Source organism: Phacochoerus africanus, chromosome 8 (genome assembly GCF_016906955.1).
Source record: "Phacochoerus africanus isolate WHEZ1 chromosome 8, ROS_Pafr_v1, whole genome shotgun sequence".
NCBI lineage: Eukaryota > Metazoa > Chordata > Mammalia > Artiodactyla > Suidae > Phacochoerus > Phacochoerus africanus.
Window position 1 is genome coordinate 6,971,801 of NC_062551.1, and position 18,740 is coordinate 6,990,540.

Consider the following 18,740-nt stretch of genomic DNA (forward strand, 5'->3'; position numbering starts at 1 on the left):
CGGAAAATCAGAGAAATCTGAGGAAGATCTATGGGTTGACTCAAGGTCAATGTCCTGGCTGTCATATTAAACAGTAGTTTTCCAAAATGTTACAATTGGGGAAACGCCGTGAAGTCCATATGGGAACTCTCTGTGTTATTTCTTGGAACTGCACATGAACCTACAATTATTCCAACAAAAAATTCAATGAAAAAAATTCCCATATGGCACAAATGCACCTGTCTACAAAACAGACACACAGACATAGAGAACAGACTTGTGGTTGTCAAGGGGGAGAGGGGAGGCGTGGGATGGTCTGGGAGTTTGGGGTTAGTAGATGCAAACTATGACATTTCGAATGGAGAAGCAAGAAGGTCCTGCTGTACAGCACAGGGAACTCTATCCGGTCTCCTGGGACAGAACATGATGGAAGCAAATAGAAGAAAGGGAATGTACCTGTATGTGTGACTGGGTCACTGTGCTGTACAGCAGACACTGGCACAACACTGTAAATCAACTATGCTCTAATAAAAAGTTTTTACAAGTAAGAAAATGAAATTGAAAAAAAAAAAAATACCCTGACCTGATGGCGCCTCCACTTGAGTGGGAGCTTCACGGTGGCTGCAGAGGCCTGCCCCTCTGTGTATCCACGCACTCTTCCCAGAGGTTCCTTCCTGTCCTCCAGACACATTCCTGAATCTCCTTGGAGGCGGAACAAAATCCCAACTCTGGGGAGGGGACAGGTGCAAAAAAAGCAGGTGATCCCAACCCCCGACCCTATGACGTGTGTGTCTGGCAATTACCCAGCCGGCCTGCCTTTGGTTCTCTAAACCAGGCCCCAAGCACCCAGCAGACCCCCCAGGCGATGCCCAGATGCCCGCGGTCTTGCAGTATTCACGCGGGACCCTGGTCGGCTTGCTCCCCCCATCTCCACACTGAGCTCCTTCACTTCTGCCCAGATGCCTGGTCTGCCCTGGGAGCTCATTTAGCTGGGGGCACCTCCTTTTCTATACCACTCTAGGGCCTCACCGCCCTGGTTCTCAGCGTCAGGCCAGACAGGACCCGATCCTGATGCCAGCTTCTCGGCCACCACCAGGCAGTCAGTGTCCAGCCCCCACATCAGTCTGCTGTCCCATCAGTTGTACTGTGAGGCACCTGGCAGGCCATGAGCCATCTGGATCTGCTGCTCTATGTTCTTTGTTCTTTTCCTTTGTCTTTTTAGGGCCACACCCACAGCATATGGAAGTTCCCAGGCTAGGGGTCAAATGGGAGCTGTAGCCACTAGCCTACACCACAGCCACAGCAATGCCAGATCCTCTAAGCGAGTCCAGGGGTCGAACCTGAGGCCTCATGGATACTAGTTGGGTTCTTATCAATGAGCCACAACAGGAACTCCCTGCCACTCTATTTTCCTGACTTAGAAGTTCTTCAGGAGAACAAAGCCATGTAAAATTAAAGTCTAAACAGACTTTAATAAATTTTTTATTATTTTATATTATGCTCTGCTTTGCTTAGAATGTCCACACAGCAACACGCCTTCTCGGGCACATCATTTTCTAACGGAGCCTGGTTGAGAGGCTAGACCTCCTTGTCTAGTCCACTGGAAAGAAGGGAAAGGGGGAAAGGAGGGAAGGCGGGGAGGAAGGCGCAATGATAAATCCTTCTGTCTCTTCTCCAACAGGCCAGTGGTTGCCCATTCTGCCAACAGTAATAACATGACAATACAATTTCTTTTCTTTCTTTTTTTTTTTTTTTTGTCTTTTTAAGGCCACACTCGAGGCATATGGAGTTTCCCAGGCTAGGGGTCCAATCGGAGCTACAGCTGCTGGCCTATACCACAGCCACAGCAACACCAGATTCAAGTCTTGTCTGCAACCTACACCACAAGCCACAGCAATGCGGGATCTGAGCCTCCTCTTCGACCTACACCACAGTTCACGGCAATGCCGGATCATTAACCCACGGAGGGAGGCCAGGGATGGAACCCGCGTCCTCATGGATGCTAGCTGGGTTTGTTATCACTGAGCCACGATGGGAACTTCCACAATTTCTGATTCATGGTCATGGTCTTTATACTAAAGGAAAGGCACTTTCTTAGAAGTGCTAGAGCTAATCAACAGAAATTTGATCAACTTTCAAATAGGGTCTTTACGGCCAAAATAAAATGAAGAAAAGATACTGACAAGCTCTATTACCATAACCTTGTCTCAAAGCAACCACAGCAAGAAGAAGCCCCACATGAAAGGAGGGACCCCCTCCCGCCAGGGAGGGACCAGTTCTTGGGTCCCATGGAACTGTTCTCCTGGGCCTGAGCCCCAACCGTCAGGTCCGCGGGGCTACCCCGTGGTCCACCGCCCTGCCCTGCTCCTCCTGGGAAGGGGTCTGCTTCTCCACATCCCAGGCTGCACCCGGGATGAAGAGCCCGTGGAGATCCAGGTGCATGTCTACGCCAACGGAAGCACGAGCCAATTCCGTAAAAGTTTTGGCATCCAGAACAAGCAGAAACGGCAGCTTCTGGGGATCGGTAGAGACGATGGCTGATAAGATAATTCCTTTGAGGAAAGGAAACAAAAAGAAACTCTTTATAAAAGTGCAGCCTTGAACCTCCTCCAGCTGCAGGGATAAGCTTCCCAGCTCTGTCTCCCCGTCCTTTGATCGTAAGTATCTAATCAAAACAGAAGGGACGTGAATTTGGTACTTCGCCCAAGCAGAAGGGAAAGACCGAGAAGAGCCGAAGGCTGGGGATGGGCAGATGCGGTTCCAGTCCTGGCTGGGCCAGTCCCCTCCCTTTCTAAAGCCCAGACTCTTCAGCTGTAGAGGGGCCATAATCCTCCCACCCTCAGAAGGGCTGCTGAGAGGATCTGCACAGTCAATTACAACAGCACTTTGTAAATTACTGTCTGCTGTGAGGGGGGCTATTTTCCTGCTTTTCAGAAACTCCAGTCACAAAGAATCAGCTTTGATGCCTCACTTAGGCTAATATACGCCACTCCACTAAACTCGGACCACTGTGCTGAGTGAGTCCAATTCATTTCATGCCTCTGCAGCACGCCTGTGACCTCAGCGTTGCCCTCTGTAAAGTGGGAATGCTCTAAATCCTTGCAAGGGAGAGAGGGCTAAATGAAATAATGCACACAAACTTCCAGCAAATATTCATGACTCCTCCCGAGGCCTCCCAGGTTTCAGAGGGACCGAGTGTGGGTGAGGTCAGATTGGCATGGATTCAAACCCTCCTTCTATAGGCACTGCTTGTGTGACTGTGACGACATGACCTCACTTTCTGAGCCTCTCCCTTGCTAAAATGATGACCAGGCTGCTCTCTGCCCACAAGAGAATGTGTGGGACACCCTTGCCCAGCCCAGGGGGAGGCCAGCCTCGGCTGGCAGTGGTACCCCCTGACCCTGGAGGTGGCAATGACACGGGGTCCCCTGCCTGGCATGCTGTGCCATGTAGGTCGGTAGGAAGATGAAGCCTGGATAGAAAAACTACTCCCTTCCCACCTGAGGGAAGTAGCTAGCAGGCTCAGGGGGGCAGCCTGCCCTCCTCCAAAGGTGTGGGCAGTCTCACCCAGTGTTCTGATTACCTTCTAGCACCACCAGGGGGTGGGCAAGGCTTTTCTGGGGCAAAGGAAGAATCAAGGAGGGAAAAGACCATTGGGTCCTTTGGAAACCCAGACAAGAGAGGTGGGCCACATGCGTTTCTAGGGGCTCCATGGAAAATTTACATGCTTAAGCAGGAGTTATGAATTCCAACTCAGCCATTGCAATGAATTTTAAAATTAAGATTCTATGGGAGTTCCTGCATGGCACAGTGGGTTAAGAATCAGACTGCAGCTGCTTGGGTTGCTGTGGAGGTTCGCGTTTGATCCCTGGTCTGGCGCAGTAGGTTCAAGGATCCAGTGTTGCTGCAGCAACAGTGTAGGTCTCAGATGTGGCTCTGATTCAATCCCTGGCCCAGGAATTTACATTTGCTGCGGGTGTAGCCATAAACAAACAAACAAATCAAAACAAACCAAAAAAACCCCTGGGAGTTCCTATGTTGGCTAGTGGTAACGAACCCGACTAGTATCCCTGAGGACATGGGTTTGATCCCTGACCTTGATCAGTGGGTTAAGGATCTGGCATTGCTATGGCTGTGGTGTAGGGCAGCAGCTACAGCTCTGATTTGATCCCTAGCCCGGGAACTTCCATGTGCGGCCCTAAAAAGCAAAAACAAACAAACAAACAAATAAAACCTACACTCTGGGGGAGAGTAGTACTGCTCAGTGGAAAGAAAGTAGGATTTTGTGTTGCAAACTATTTCACCTCCCCAGAAAGGGAGGTCTGACCTTCTGCTCCTGGGAGACAACCTCCAAGCCCTTAGACCTTCGGCCCCATGAGTGTGCCTTTATTTACTTGGGGCTTTGCCATATAACTCATCCAAGCAAAGTAATTTCAGGGGAGGCTTTGGGCCACTGGTATCAGCTTGACCTCCAGAGGGGCTGAAGACTAGAGGTCAGCATGTCCATGCAGGCTCAGACACAGGCTGGGTGAGCTTCCCTGGCTGCCCGCTGCCCCCACCCCCCGCATGTTGCTGGGGAAGTTGGCCTGATGGTGACCATGACCCCTGCAGGAAGGGAACGGCAGAACTCCCTGCATGGGGCTCTCCTGGATTCTGCCCTACTCGCCTTTTCTCTTTCCATCTGTGTGCTTTTGCTGTGATAAATCCTGACGGTAACAGTTTTCAGTGTGTTCCATGAGTCCTTCCACTGAAGCTGAGGGTGGTCTTGGGGACCCCTGAACTTGCAGCTGGTATCAGAAGTGGCAGTGGGTTTGGGGACTCCCTCACCCTACGCTTTGGACTCAGATGCATCTGGGCTTCAAAACACGACTCCACCCGCTGTGTGACAGGGGGTCGCCTGTCCCCAAATCATGTCTGTCTGTGGAGTCATCACAAACACAGTGCAGCCCCTCCTGGGGCCTTACCGTCATCCTCGTCCTGGGCACCCGGCGTAGGCACGAACAGGGGCTCCGCGGGCCAGCAGTGCGCCTCACCCCAACTCAAGGACGACTTGGCGAGAAGGTCATATTTTATGACCTGTGTGTCCAAAGGGGAGAAACATGGGAAGGTGGTTGGAGAACATGCTTATTCCCTGCAAACAGGAAGTAATAAAGGCCCCAGAGAGAGGGGGGTGAGCCCCTCAAACGTGGACTCTGCCACTGGCACATAAACATCTCAAATCTGCCTCCGGACATGTCACAACAGGAATGAAAGCAGCTCTCCTTCTGCTCAGACTTTAAGCAAAGGTCCTCCCACTGCAGGGATGACACTACACAGTGATTTTTTTTTTTTTTTTTTTTTTTTAGCGCCGAACCTGGGGCATATGGAGATTCCCAGGCTAGGGGTCAAAACAGAGCTGTAACTACTGGCCTACACCACAGCCACAGCTATGCGGGATCTGAGCCTCATCTGTGACCTACACCACAGCTCACAGCAACACCAGATCCCCAACCCGCTAAATGAGGGCAGGGATCGAACCCACATCCTCATGGATACTAGTGGGATTCGTTTCCACTGCACCATAATGGGAACTCCTCACACTGAATTCTTTCAGAAATAAAAACCCTGGACTTGCCTGGTATTTGGCACTGTACTGTAATTTTCACACGTGTTAGAAAAACCAGTGTATTCAATGCACATCTTCAAAGTATAATATGATTCCTTTGCTGTTGTCAAAGTGAGAGTCCCTGGCCTTCCCTCCAGCTGTAACAGGCCTCTTTCCCTTTAGGGTGTGGACTAGAGGGGAGTGACTTTGGGTGTGTGTGCATGTGTGCTTGTGTGTGTGTGTGCGCGTGTGTGTGTGTGTACCTTCATTTTTTGCTTTGTACATTTCAGTACTGCTTACATTTTTAAAAAGAGATCATCCACTTTATTACTAAAAAATGAAGCTCCTACGAAAAGTGACGTCTGTACAGAACTCAGCATGGTACCTGGGAAATAGCAAGTGTTCAAAACCAAAATAAATCCTCTGAGTTTCAGCTCCACCCTCTTTGCTTGAGACAGTGAGCTGCCTGGGAGCAGGAGCTGGAATTTCCCTCGTTTCTCTTCCTTTTCCTCAGGCCTACCATGTGGGAGCACATAGCTACGGCTCCATAAACATGCTTCCAGGGAGTTCCCTGGTGGCCTAGTGGTTAGGATTCAGCACGTTCACCCCTGTGGCCCAGGTTCAATCCTTGGCTGAGAACTGAGATCCCACATCAACCCACTGCATGTCTTGGCCAAAAAAAAAAAAAGCATCCAAAAAAGAAATCAGTGGATAAACTCCAGTCACCACCTCTTTCCTGAGCAATAGGCCCTTAGGTGCTATTCCTGTCTTGGTCCATCTTTGCTTCCAGTATATTTTGTCCCAAAATGACCTCACTCCCTGACTTAGACCCATCCCCGAGACCTGGGAACTCAGCTCAGTAGACAGGCACAATTGATATAGGCATCATCCCAGAGGGACCAGTACCTTGGTTGGGATGGGGCTCCACTGGACTTCGGCAGCAAAGACGTAGCGGTATGGCTTCCCGTTGTAAGCATAATTGATCCGAGGCAGCTCTAAGCCTATAAGGAAATGACAGAGCTGACAAGCCCCCCTTCACTGAGGGCTGGGACCACTGCCCTTCATGGCAAACAGTCTGGGCATCCTTTCTACAAAACCAGCTTCCAAGTCAGGATCCCCGAACTTGACTCAGGCCCTGGATTGGACCAATGGTGGTCAAAGGCAGAAGGAGGGGACCTCTGACAATTGCGCGATTCTATTAGAAGCTTCAGGAAAAACATAGGATAGACCTGTTGTTGTTGTTGTTGCTGTTGTTGTCATGTTAGGGCCACACTCATAGCATATGGAGGTACCCAGGCTAGGGGTCAAATTTGAGCTGAGGCTGCCAGCCACAGCCACAGCCACAGCCACAGCAACACAGGATCTGAGCTGCATCTGTGACCTACACCACAGCTCATGGCAACGCTGGATCCTTAACCCACTAAATGAGGCCAGGGATCAAACCTGCGTCTTCATGGATACTAGTCAGGTTCGTTAACCACGGAGCCATGACGGGAACTTCTAGATAATTAAATAAAATATCTTTAATTATCCAAGATAGAAATCAAAGAGAATTGTATGATTAAAATCAGAGGCTGCTGCAATTTTTTGAAGCTCTTAAAAAAAATACGTGTGCACACATGTGGGTGTGGGTGTAAATAGAAACTTCCGAAGCTATGGAAAGGTGTGTCAGTGGGGAATATTTAAATAAATCTGGTGAACTCTAATAACGTTATGTAAAAGTCATGTTTCTAAAGGATTTTAATAACATGGGAAAATGTTCACCTCACAAAGTGATTCAGTTACTCATGTATTACTGTTTTTTCAGACTCTTTTCCCATTTGGTTATTATAGAACACTGAGTAGAGTTTCCTGTGCTCAATATGTGAAATTATCATGACACCTATTACTTTTGTAATCCAAAAAACTTAAAATTTTGTCCACGTCCATGCATATATATGTATATATGTCTGTTGTGTCCATTTAAATTTTTAAAGGCAAATACTGACATGAAATTCCCTCTTATGAAATACTCCAAGTAGTTGGAGCCAACTGCTGATGAAAATATAATGTCTAAGAAAAAGCAGGAGAGATGGAAGCATCAACCGTGTAGGGGCCTGCTGACAAGGATGCAGGATGTAAGGGTTACTGGGCTCAGTGGAGCAGGGAGGGGGGGGACCACTGCGACAGGAAGATGCCTAATCCCACAGACGAGAACCATGAAATGGCCAAAGAGGTAAGGCAAGGTGAACGTGAGGATGGCATTCACACACTCAAGTCAGAAAAAGATGCCACTGTTGGTCCCAGAGCAGGCCCGAGACCTCCCGTGACACTCCCGGGCTCCTCACACCTGGTCTCCGTCACCCTCCCCCACTTTCCTGTAAATGACCAGCTACAGGCACTTGGTTAAGCAAAATATGATTCACCCCTGTGAATTCCATGCGGCTACTAAAGCCATGTTCTTGAAGAATCTTCAGAATGTGGGAAAAATTCCCAAGCTACATTCATTAAGTAGAAGAAACCATTTCAGAACACTTTGGATGATATGGTATACTTTTTTTTTTCTTTTTTCTTTTTTGCTTTTAAGGGCCGCACTCGCAGCATAAGGAGTTTCCCAGGCTAGAAGAGAATGCCCGGTAGGAGTGGCCTGGCCTACACCACGGCCAAATCAAGGCTGGATCTGAGCCACATCTGAGACCTACACCACATTTCATGGTGATGCCAGATCCTTAACCCACTGAGCGAGGCCAGGGATTGAACCCGCAACCTCATCGTTCCTAGTCGGATTCGTTTCTGCTGCACCACAACAGGAACTCTGTAGATGGTATGGTATGCATCTTGTATAGCTGTAAATGCAGAGGTTGAGGGTTTTCGAGTCAGGTCCTGGCTCTGCTGCCAAACTTCAGGCAAGTTACCAAATTATTCTCAGCTTTGCCATCTTCGCGCCACAACAGGAAAAATCTGCGGCAGCCCTGCCTCTTAAACTCTAATAACGGCTGCTTTTAGCTGGACCCTCACTGCGGGCCAGGCCGTCAACTAAGGCCCTTTGGTTGTGAACACACTTCATGTGATGAGAACAGGATGAGACTGTTGGGAGGAAAGAGCAGGAAGTTGGGAGCCCCTGGAAGAGGGCCTGGCAAATGCCAAGCCACCCCCACACAATGAGAAGGCTGCATGGACGTGTGCAAAGGGCTGTCATGGGTGGAGGGTTATGAGGGATTTGTCTACGGTCATAGTTTTCAGGGCTGCCCAAGGTTGCCACGATAAACAAGAATTCCTTCTCAGAAACAAAAAGACCTCAGTGTATGAAGCCTTCATCTGCCCACACAATGTGACAGGGGAGCGGAGATGGAAGCTGATGCCTTGAGAACTGGGACTGGAGTTTCCTGGTGGGCTGGTGGTTATGAACCTGGCATTATCACTGCTGTGGCGTAGATTCAATCCCCAGCCTGGAAACTTCTGCAAGTTGCAAGCACTGCCAAAAACAAACAAACAAACGAACCAACAAAAGAACTGGGAAGAACACTCTACATTCATTTCCAAAGACTCCAAAAGGCTGGGGCGCCACACAGAACCTGCTACAGGATCCGCAGGATGCCTCCGGCAGAAGTGGTTCTTGGTGGGCAGACTTGAGGTCATCCTAGGAGAGTCCCCAGGGCTGTCCCTTCCAAACGCCTGGCATGGGGAGTGACTTGGGTAGCCAGCCTCCCAGATTAGAGCCACGCCCTGGCACTCCCCAGCCTGTGTCCTGGGCAGGCCCGTTCATTGCGCACTTAAGTACTGAGCCCAGCCTGCTCCAAGTCAGGCCTCTGTCATGTGCTGGTGACAACAGTGAGTGCAGAAACTGGTCCCCACCACAAGGGCTTCTATTCTAGCTGGAGGCCAGGGATGCTGAGTTCAACATTCTCCAAAGCCCGGGACAGCCCCCACCTCAAAGAACGAGCAGACCCCCTCCCTAAACCTAGGAGAGAGATGCATTTCACCTTTGCAGAGCAGCTCCGGCTGGCAGTAGATTTGGTCATCTTTTTCCTTCAGGGCTCTGGCTGTAGTAGACGCCAGTTTGATTAAATTGGAACCCACGTCTGCATCCTGAAAGAATCGGTTTTCCAAAAAAAGAATAACTTGTTATCTAGGGCAAATGTGTGCCTTCTTGTACACATTTCAAAAAACGCTTCAGTGTCTGTCATCTTGTTCTGGCCTCACATGAGCCACTGGATAAAGCAGGTATTATATGATTGGTCTTCTCAGTGAAACATGAGAATAGGGGGTGGAGAATGACTCCCCCAAGAGGGCATAGTTGGTGGGTGGTAGAGAGGGGGCCCCTGAACCCATCCATGGATCTTTCCTTTTGCTCTGGGCTCTGATCCCTCGCAGGTGTAATTAGGGTACTTACACAGTCTCACGTTTTAACTACCTGTAAAAGCCTGCATCCATCATTAAAAAGGTTTTTATAAAGAGTTCATAATTACATGGGAAATGCTCATGGTTGAATACTGAGTGGCAAAAGCAGTAAACTTACTGTACACGCAGTAAACTTACTGTACATGCTCAACCATGTTAAAAAACAAAAGGAAGAAAAATTACATTGAAAAGAGCCTGGGAGCCCCTGTCTTGGCTCAGTGGTTAATGAATCTGACTAGGAACCACAAGGTTTCAGGTTTGATCCCTGGTCTCGCTCACTGGGTTAATGAGCTGTGATGTGAGTCGCAGACGTGGCTCAGATCCTGAGCTGCTGTGGCTGTGGTGTAGGCTGTCGGCTACAGCTCCGATTTGACCCCTAGCCTGGGAACCTCCACATGCTGCGGATGCGGCCCTAGAAAAGACAAAAAAAAAAAAAAGAGCCTGGAAGAAATACACCAAATAGTAACAATACCGCACACAGTGGGATTCTGGGGACTTTAGTTTCTTATTCTATGCTCATCTGTAATTTCAGCATTTTCTCCTATGAAAAGTATCACTGTTGAAAAGAAAAACATGTAATAATAAAAATTACTTGGGGCAGGGAGTTCTCGTCATGGCACAGTGGTTAACGAATCCGATTAGGAACCATGAGGTTGCGGGTTCGGTCCCTGACCTTGTTCAGTGGGTTGACGATCCGGCGTTGCCGTGAGCTGTGGTGTAGGTTGCAGATGCGGCTCGGATCCCGCGTTGCTGTGGCTCTGGCGTAGGCCGGTGGCTACAGCTCCGATTCAACCCCTAGCCTGGGAACCTCCATATGCCGAGGGAGTGGCCCAAGAAATAGCAAAAAGACAAAAAAACGAAAAAGAAAAAAAATTACTTGGGGTAAAGTTATCTATTAAGGACATCTCTTGGTCTCAAGTGACAATCAGACTTTTTTTTCAGTGCTTTACCATCATTGTTCCACCCAGGAGAGGCAATTAACACAATTAAATATTTATCGAGCATCTATTATTCCCACACACTTGTTACAGGACCTTGAACAAACGACTTAGCATCCCTGAAGTTCAGGTTCCCCATTTGTATAATGCACAAGCATTGTATAAATAATATAAATGTCAGTGAGTTATTATGCATATGAAATAAAATCATCCATGTAGTTGCTTTACAAGACAGCCTGGATAGCAGTAAATGCTAGACTAATGGTAACTGCTATTGATAATATCACTGCATTATTATTACTATTATTGCTACTAGCACTGGGGGTGAGTTCAGGTTATAGCATCGGAGGAAAATGAGGAACTAGACCGACAGTCCCTATTTTCATGGAGTTACTGGGGAGAATACTGCTATGCCTGACTTCTAATTTAAACTTTTCTTAAGGGAGTTCCCATTGTAACTCAGCAGGTTAAGAAGCCGACTAGTATCCATGAGGGCAGGTCTTATTCCTGGCCTTGTTCAGTGAGTTAAAGGATCTGGTGTTGCTGACAGCTGTGGGGTAGGTCACAGATATTGCTCGGATCTGGCATGTCTGTGGCTGTGGTGTAGGCCAGCAGCTGCAGCTCCAATTCGACCCCTAGCCTGAGAATTTCCATATGCTGCAGGTGCAGCCCTAAAAATGAAAAAAAAAAAAATTTAAAATAAAAGTTTTCCTCTACTTTCCAAATTTTCCAAAATGGGCTTTTATAATGCAAAAGAAACCTATCTGAACAACAGCAGCTTTTTGTTGGGAAGGTGGGAAATTTTCTGCCCTCGAATTTGAATTGCAGGGGTCCTTTGAGATTTTGTTTAGTGTAATCCCAATTAATCGAAGAGGAAAAAGAGGCCCACGGAAGGAAAGGGGCTTGCCCATTGTCACACCGAGGGGAGCAGAGGCTGGGCTCAGACCTTCACAGTGATTCTCCTGCTCAGAAGCAAAAGCACAGCAGGCAACAGGCAAAGCAGGTGCAAAGGCCCTGAGGCTGCCGTTCCCTGACAACTCAGTCTGCAGTGTCCCAAGGCTGTGATTACATCCTTGATGGAACTGTTTCCTTCTTTCATGGTGTCTTCCCTATGAAGACAGTGGCCAGATTATATTCAGTGCACAGCACACAGCTCCCAGGGAGTAACTGTTGAGGGACTTGCATGACTCAATGAACTTTTCCTTCAGTCATCAAGTGGCAGAACGTGTGCTTTGCAGGTGGTTGTAAGAATCAGACAAAGGGCATGAAAAAGTCACCCAGTACCTGGCACATCGGGTGTCCTGTAAGCAGAAGCTCTGAATGCCTCCACCTGTGTGCACAGCCCCGCAAACTGTGAGAGGCCCTACCTGGAGCCTCACGAGCCACGAGGCAGCCACAGGCCTCTGTGTGCGGCCCAGGCTTGATTCTCTACAGAGACTTTTCAAGCTCCAGCCTGAAACTGGTTAGACTGGTTGGGGCATAAAATGAATTTTTCCACACACAGCAGTAACCAACATGATTCGGCTGCTTTCTGCGGCCAATGTACTCAACTTGGGGAACAAATTGCTTTCCAGCCAGAATCCAACCAAGTCCTGAGACCTGGTTCTGAAAACATGCAACTCAAGGGAATTCCCAGCAGAAGCAGCCATGTCAGTAATCCCATTAAACACAGGCTTTGGGGTTTGGCAGCTGAGGGTGTGACACCTCTCGCTACAGCTTTCCACTTGAACTTGAGCAGGTCTCCTTGAGCACGTGACCTTGAGCCTGCTTCCTTGTTTGTAAAACAGGAGACAATCTAACTTTTAGACAGGGGGTTAGTATAAGTGAGGTTCGACCCGCATCTGAGGATTGTGGTTAGGATTAAATTAAACAGTGGTTATGAAAACACCTGGTCCAGGGCCAGGCCATTGTAGTTAGTAACTGAGAGCAAGCAGACATGCTTTCTAATCCAACTCAAATTTCACGGATGATTTCTGGGATGTTGGGAAAGTTACTTTCTCGTTCCTCTGCAGTCACGGAGACCTTAGAGAACTCCGAGGACTGTCATGGACATTAGGTGAGAAGCGTGCAAAGCATTTCACAGGCCCTCAAATGTGTAGGACCCAGGGTGAGCGTGGACATGTACCAGCCCCATGTCTACATATATCAAATTGTTAAGTAAATGCCTTTCTCTCCCATGTCCTCGACGCAGAGAGATTTATAATATTGTGGAAGTGCACTGTCTAATACGGCAACCACAAATTTAAATGAAAATTAAGTAAAATTTAAAATCCCAGAGTTCCTATTGTGGCTCAGCAGGTTAGGAACCTGACTCGTATCCATAAAGACGTGGGTTTGATCCCCGACCTCGCTTAGTGGGTTAAGGATCCAGCATTGCCATGAGCTACGGTGTAGGTTGCAGATGCGGCTCAGATCTGGTGTTGCTGTGGCTGTGGTGCAAGCTGACAGCTACAGCTCTGATTCATCCCCTGGCCTGGGATCTAACATATGCCAGGGGTGTAGCCCTAAAAACAACAACAACAAAAAACCATTCCATTTCTGGGCTGCACTGGCCACATTTCAGTATCACTTGTGTCTGACAGCTCCTGCACTGGACTGAGAATGAGTTCCTTCACTGCAGCAGGTTCTAGCACCCAGTGCTGGTCTGGAGGGACTCGTGGGAATTTAGAATTCCAGGACTCCTTGGCCTTCTGCGCTGGAACTGGGTGGGAGAATGTGGACCAGCCTCTGGTCCTGGGCTCCCTGCGTCCTTTTCTCTCTGCTGCACAACACCCCAGCCAGCCCTGCCTACCTCATGGGCCCCAGGCCGGGCCAGTGGCACAGCCTGCCCTTAGGAGGCCAGAGGCACTGCAGGTGGGCACGAGGTATTTGTGCAGGGAGTTCAAGGATCCCAGGTCAGGGTTGGAGCCAGGTGGGTGGGCGCCCTGTGAACTCCTCGTCCTGTGGAGAAGGAACACTGCTGGAAAAAGGCCAGATCCAGGCCCCAAGAGTGCCAAGGCCAGCACAGGGGTCCCTCTGACCTGGGTCCAAGAGCAGAAACAGCATCTAACACCAGTAGATGACCTCTCAAGAAACGGTGGCTTCTCTTATTGCTGGGTTTTCATTTTTGAGTTTGAAGACAAGACAAATGTGAGCTAGGAGCTGAGCTACCCCTTCTAGGTCCAAGATGCCACCCCCACCCCTCCTGGAGGCAGCACAGGAGCCCTGCAGGACGAGGGCAGGGCAGATGGCAGGGAATGTCTGCCCTGGCCGTGCCCCTGAGGGCCCCGCCCACACGCCTCTGGGCCCTGCCCCACCTCAGACACCCCTGTGCCACCCTGCACAAGCCAGTGGAAGGTGCCAAGGGCCCCTCCTTCCTGTGACCCCAGCTGACCCAAACGCAAGAGAATGTGGGGCAGCTGGGAGGCCACAGACTTGAACATGCTTCACTACGGCCCGTTCTACGTGGAAGGCACGTCCCACTTGGGAGACGTTCCAAATGCTAAAGGAAGGCCTTGTGTCCTTTTGGAGAACTTGCTTCACCTTTTTCATTCATTCCTTTAAAACAGTAAAGGGCTTAATGAGGACCCTCCGAGTACCAGACCATGTTATGGGTGCAGGGGATAAACTGCTGACAAGAGAGAGTCCTGGCCCCGGGGAGCTTCAACAGGGAGAGGTGACGGAACAAGTTCCTTACACCCGAGACCAATGTTAGCACGGAGCTGCAGGTGCTATTAGAATATATAAACCTGCTGAGGGGGTCAGGATGCCAGACCTGAAGTCGCGGGGGCCGGGGGGGGGGGGGGGCGGGGGGGGATGGAGCAGCGCCGAGCCCTGGGCACCTCCTCTGGAGGTTCTGCCTAGACTGGGCTGGTCTCAGAACCCCCAGGTGAGTTGGCCCAGAAAGGAGCAGAGGTCTCATGGGAAGAGGACAGGGTCACAGGCAGAGGGACGGTGACGTGTGAAGGCCCCCAGACTGAAGGGCACTGGAGAAGGGGCAGAATCCCCAAGGCCCTCCAGCAGGATGGAAGCCTTTGGGCGGGATGGAATCAGAGCCCAGGATCTGGACACAGGCCGCGTCTGCCTGCTCCACTTTCCCATTTTGCCATGAAGGTAGGGGTGACTTCAAAGTGAAGGAAGGAGATATTTTTAAGAGACAATAAATAGCAATTGAAAAGCCTGGCCAGGAGTTCCCATTCTGGCTCAGTGGTATGCGAATCTGACTGGGAACCATGGGGTTGCGGGTTCGATCCCTGGCCTTGCTTGGTGGGTTGGGGATCCGGCATTGCCGTGAGCTGTGGTGTAGGTCGCAGACGCGGCTTGGATCCCGGCATTGCTGTGGCTGTGGCGTAAGACGGCGGCTACAGCTTTGATTGGACCCCTGTGTCATGTGCTGAGGGTATGGCCCTGGAAAGGACAAAAAGACAAAAAAAAACAAAAACGCGTGGCCAGAGCTACCCTTCCCAGCACTTGCTCTCCTCTGCTGATTTCAGAGCAGCAGATGGCTCATGGGGTGCCTTTTTAAAATATGCGTGCTCAAATTCTTAGCTCAGTTCCAAGGAAGCAAATCATTTCTCGAGCTTGATAAAAGGTTATCAACTCCCGCGGTGTGTGGGCAGTGGGTGGAGTGCTTCCTCTGAGTCTCATGCCCAGGCTGAGGTCTCCAGGAAGCGGGGGCTGGGATTTGCCACCTGTGTGCTCTGTGACAGCCCCACCACATCCTGGAGCCAGGGGGACACTCCAGGGACTTCGCAGAGCGAGGGGCGCAGAGGCCAGTGGCTCAGGTGAGGATTTTCTGGGACACGGCCATTCATTCCACAGCCCTGAACCATGTGGGGAGAAAGTTCATCCCTTTTTCTCTTCCAATCTTTCCCACTGGGTCAAGGAGAGAGCCTCACTTAGGTGCCACTATGTCTTTAACACTGAATGCTTCCTGAGTGTTCTCTCGAAGGAACAGATCGGGTCTTGGCAAGAGCAACGGCATCAGGCTAGAGCTTAGGGCCTGTGCTTTTTCCCAGAGCTTCCTGCTCATCAGCCCTTCTATTTGCAGCACGCAGTGCTGGCTTTCCATTGTGTCGTGATGTGTTTCATTCCAAAGGCATGAAGGAAAGAGTGAGTGGATTTAAGTGAAAACAGGATTTTGTAAATGTTAAATAGAAGTGATAGGAAATCCAGTGGAAATCAGGACACAGACACACAAATGACTACAGAAGGGGACGTGCTGGAGAGAAGGGAAGGGAGCCAACTCTGGAGTCAGACGAAGCTGGGCGTCAATGCAGGTCTCCTGCCCACTGGGTGGAAGGTGTCTGACCTCCTGCCTGGAGGAGCCTGGAGGGTAGGAGAAGCCCCCTGGGCATGAAGGAGTGTCTCCTGCCCCCTCGGCCTGCTGGGCCCTGAGAGGAATCTGGGCTTTTCATAGGAGTCAGGCCTGCTGGGGAGATCAGCCTAGCTATACCCCCTTGCCAGCTTCAAGGATGGGTTTAGAGCCCATCTTGGCTCTGCTGCTGGGCTGTGTGATCTTGGGCACATTCCTTAACCTCTCTGAGCCTCAGTTTCTTCATCTGTAAAATGAGACTAATATGTGGATCTCTCCCATGGGCTGTTTGGATCATTAAGGGAGGTAAGGGAAATAAGATGCTTAGCAAAGTACCTGGCACTTAGAGCACATTCAGGAAAGATGAGCCATCAAAACTGAATTGAATTGAATTTGGTTTCATTTAAATTAATTAGGTCATGAAGTCAGTAAGTTTGGGAGCCAGAAACCCCTGTAGCCTCCAAGACCAAGCCTGGAGCCTTGGCAGCGTCACCCTAATTGAGGATAATGTCTGGCCAGTGGTCATGTTTAAGGCACGAAGGGGACTGTTCGACATCAGGGAACTGGCACTTGGAGATCAATCTCCACCACGGGCCGGCAGGTAAATATTGAAAATGAGGTCATAGAAGAATATTTAATGTCACAGAGAGATGTTTAGATATGCAAATAGGTGGAAAAAGCAGTACACAAGATAGTATGTACATATTTAGCCACGGGAACAAATGAGGCACTGATACAAGCTCCCACACGGATGACCTCAGTGAAAGAAGGCAGCCACCAAAGACTGTGTATTGTATGATTCCACTTACATGAAATGTCTAGAACAGGTACATCCCCAGTGGCTAGGAAGTGGCTTAGTGGTTCCATGGGGCTAGAGGGATGCAGGGGCTGGGAGGGATGCTGATGGCTAGGGGGCACAAGGTTTCTTTTCAGAGAAATAAAAATGGTTTAAAATTAATTGTGCTCACGACTGTATAAAAAATTAACAAGAACCTATCATAGAGCACAGGGAAATCTACTCAGTAGTTTGTAAAAACCTACGTGGGAAAAAAGAATGGAGATATATATATATATATATATATATATATGTATGTATAACTGATTCTCTTTGCCTTATAGCCGAAAATAATACAACACGGTGAGTCAACTATATGCCAATACAATTTTAAAAATAAAATAGAATAGATTGTGCTGATGGTTGTACAACCCTGTGAATATACTAAAAGCCAGTAAGTTGTACACTTCAAATGAGTGAAAATGGGTGAATAGCATGGTGTGCGAACTATAGTTCATTAATGCTGTTAAAAATTATATACAGCACGATTTTCTCTAAAATTGGGAAATACATATTTCTATGTTATATATTTCTTAATTTTAGAAAAGAAAACCATACAGGAAGTGCCCGTTGTGGCTCAGCAGTAATGAACCTGACTAGAATCCATGAGAATGCAGGTTCGGTCCCTGGCCTCGCTCAGTGGGTTAAGGATCTGGCACTGCTGGGAGTTGTGGTATAGTTTGCAGATGTGGCTCGGATCCCAAGCTGCTGTGGCTGTGGCCAGCAGGGGCAGCTCTGGTTCAACCCCTTGCCTGGGAAATTCCATATGCAGCAGGTACAGCCCTAAAAGGTTAAAAAACAGAAAGAAAAGAAAAGAAAAAAGAAAAAGAAAAAAAAAACATATGGTATATTATTTTGAACAGCTTTGAGATACACAGCAATACGTATACATATGATATACATATGTATTAATAAATATGGATGTGTATGTGTGTCTGCCTGTCTTCCTGTCTGCCTGCCAACCTGTCTGTCCATCCATCTATTGATCAATCTATATAGAGAAAGACAGACTTGGGAGACAAAAAAAATATATACACAATGGGGTTTATGATGATTTTTTTTTTTCCTATTTCCTTTGTCCGTATTTTCTGAAGTTGCTATGAGTATGTACCACATTGAGAAAAATAACAAAAGCGTTGCCTGTCTTTCAAGAACAGCTCATTCTGAATTTCAGGGTCAATGAAATCAGGGCCCAAACCACTTCCACAGGGGCTCGCATCTCCCAGGACTAAGCGGTTACCTTGTCCACGTGGAGGGGCACCGCGAACCTCTTGAGGGTGGGCACAGAGGTGAGCCTGGAGTTCTCCTCGAAGTCCTCATTCAAGTGGGCCAAGTAGAAGAGCTGGTAAAGGCTGCTGTCCTCGTAGGCGATGACGTCAAACACGAGGCAGCCGTCCTCTTCGTAGGCGTTGACGTGATGAAACACCACCATGGGGTCCGTGTAGAACTTGCTCAGCACGGGCTTCCTCGTCCTTTGGTCAACAACGTGAATGTAAGTCTGAAAGCAGGTGCACGTCAGTGGTCGGCTCTCCCTCGCCAGCCCTGCGCTGTGGCATCGGCTGGGAGGCAAGATCCAGCCCCACCAGCCACTTGCCTGCAACCTTGGGCGTCCCCTCCCCTTTCTGAGCCTCCCTGTCCCACCTCCAGAGGGCCAGCCACTCGGAAGCTCTGGGGGAGGAGGGAAGCTTGGCTGCTGGGGCCTGGGCCTCACCAGTAGGACGGTATCTGGGG

The 18,740-nt window shown here is 49.2% G+C and overlaps 1 protein-coding gene across 3 annotated transcripts in view; it reads right to left on the bottom strand.

The window, feature by feature from the left end:
- Window positions 1-2,139: 2,139 nt before the first annotated feature.
- BCO1 (beta-carotene oxygenase 1) overlaps window positions 2,140-18,740 on the bottom strand; it is a 102,604-nt gene continuing 86,003 nt past the window's right edge. For all 3 annotated transcript variants that reach the window (XM_047793258.1, XM_047793259.1, XM_047793260.1), the window contains 5 exons: window positions 18,250-18,507; window positions 9,526-9,631; window positions 6,470-6,564; window positions 4,944-5,055; window positions 2,140-2,531 (listed from right to left, as the gene is read on the bottom strand). In XM_047793258.1, coding sequence (XP_047649214.1) covers window positions 2,302-2,531; window positions 4,944-5,055; window positions 6,470-6,564; window positions 9,526-9,631; window positions 18,250-18,507 — 801 coding nt within the window. In that variant the 3' untranslated portion in view covers window positions 2,140-2,301. The remainder of the gene's footprint in view (window positions 2,532-4,943; window positions 5,056-6,469; window positions 6,565-9,525; window positions 9,632-18,249; window positions 18,508-18,740) is intronic.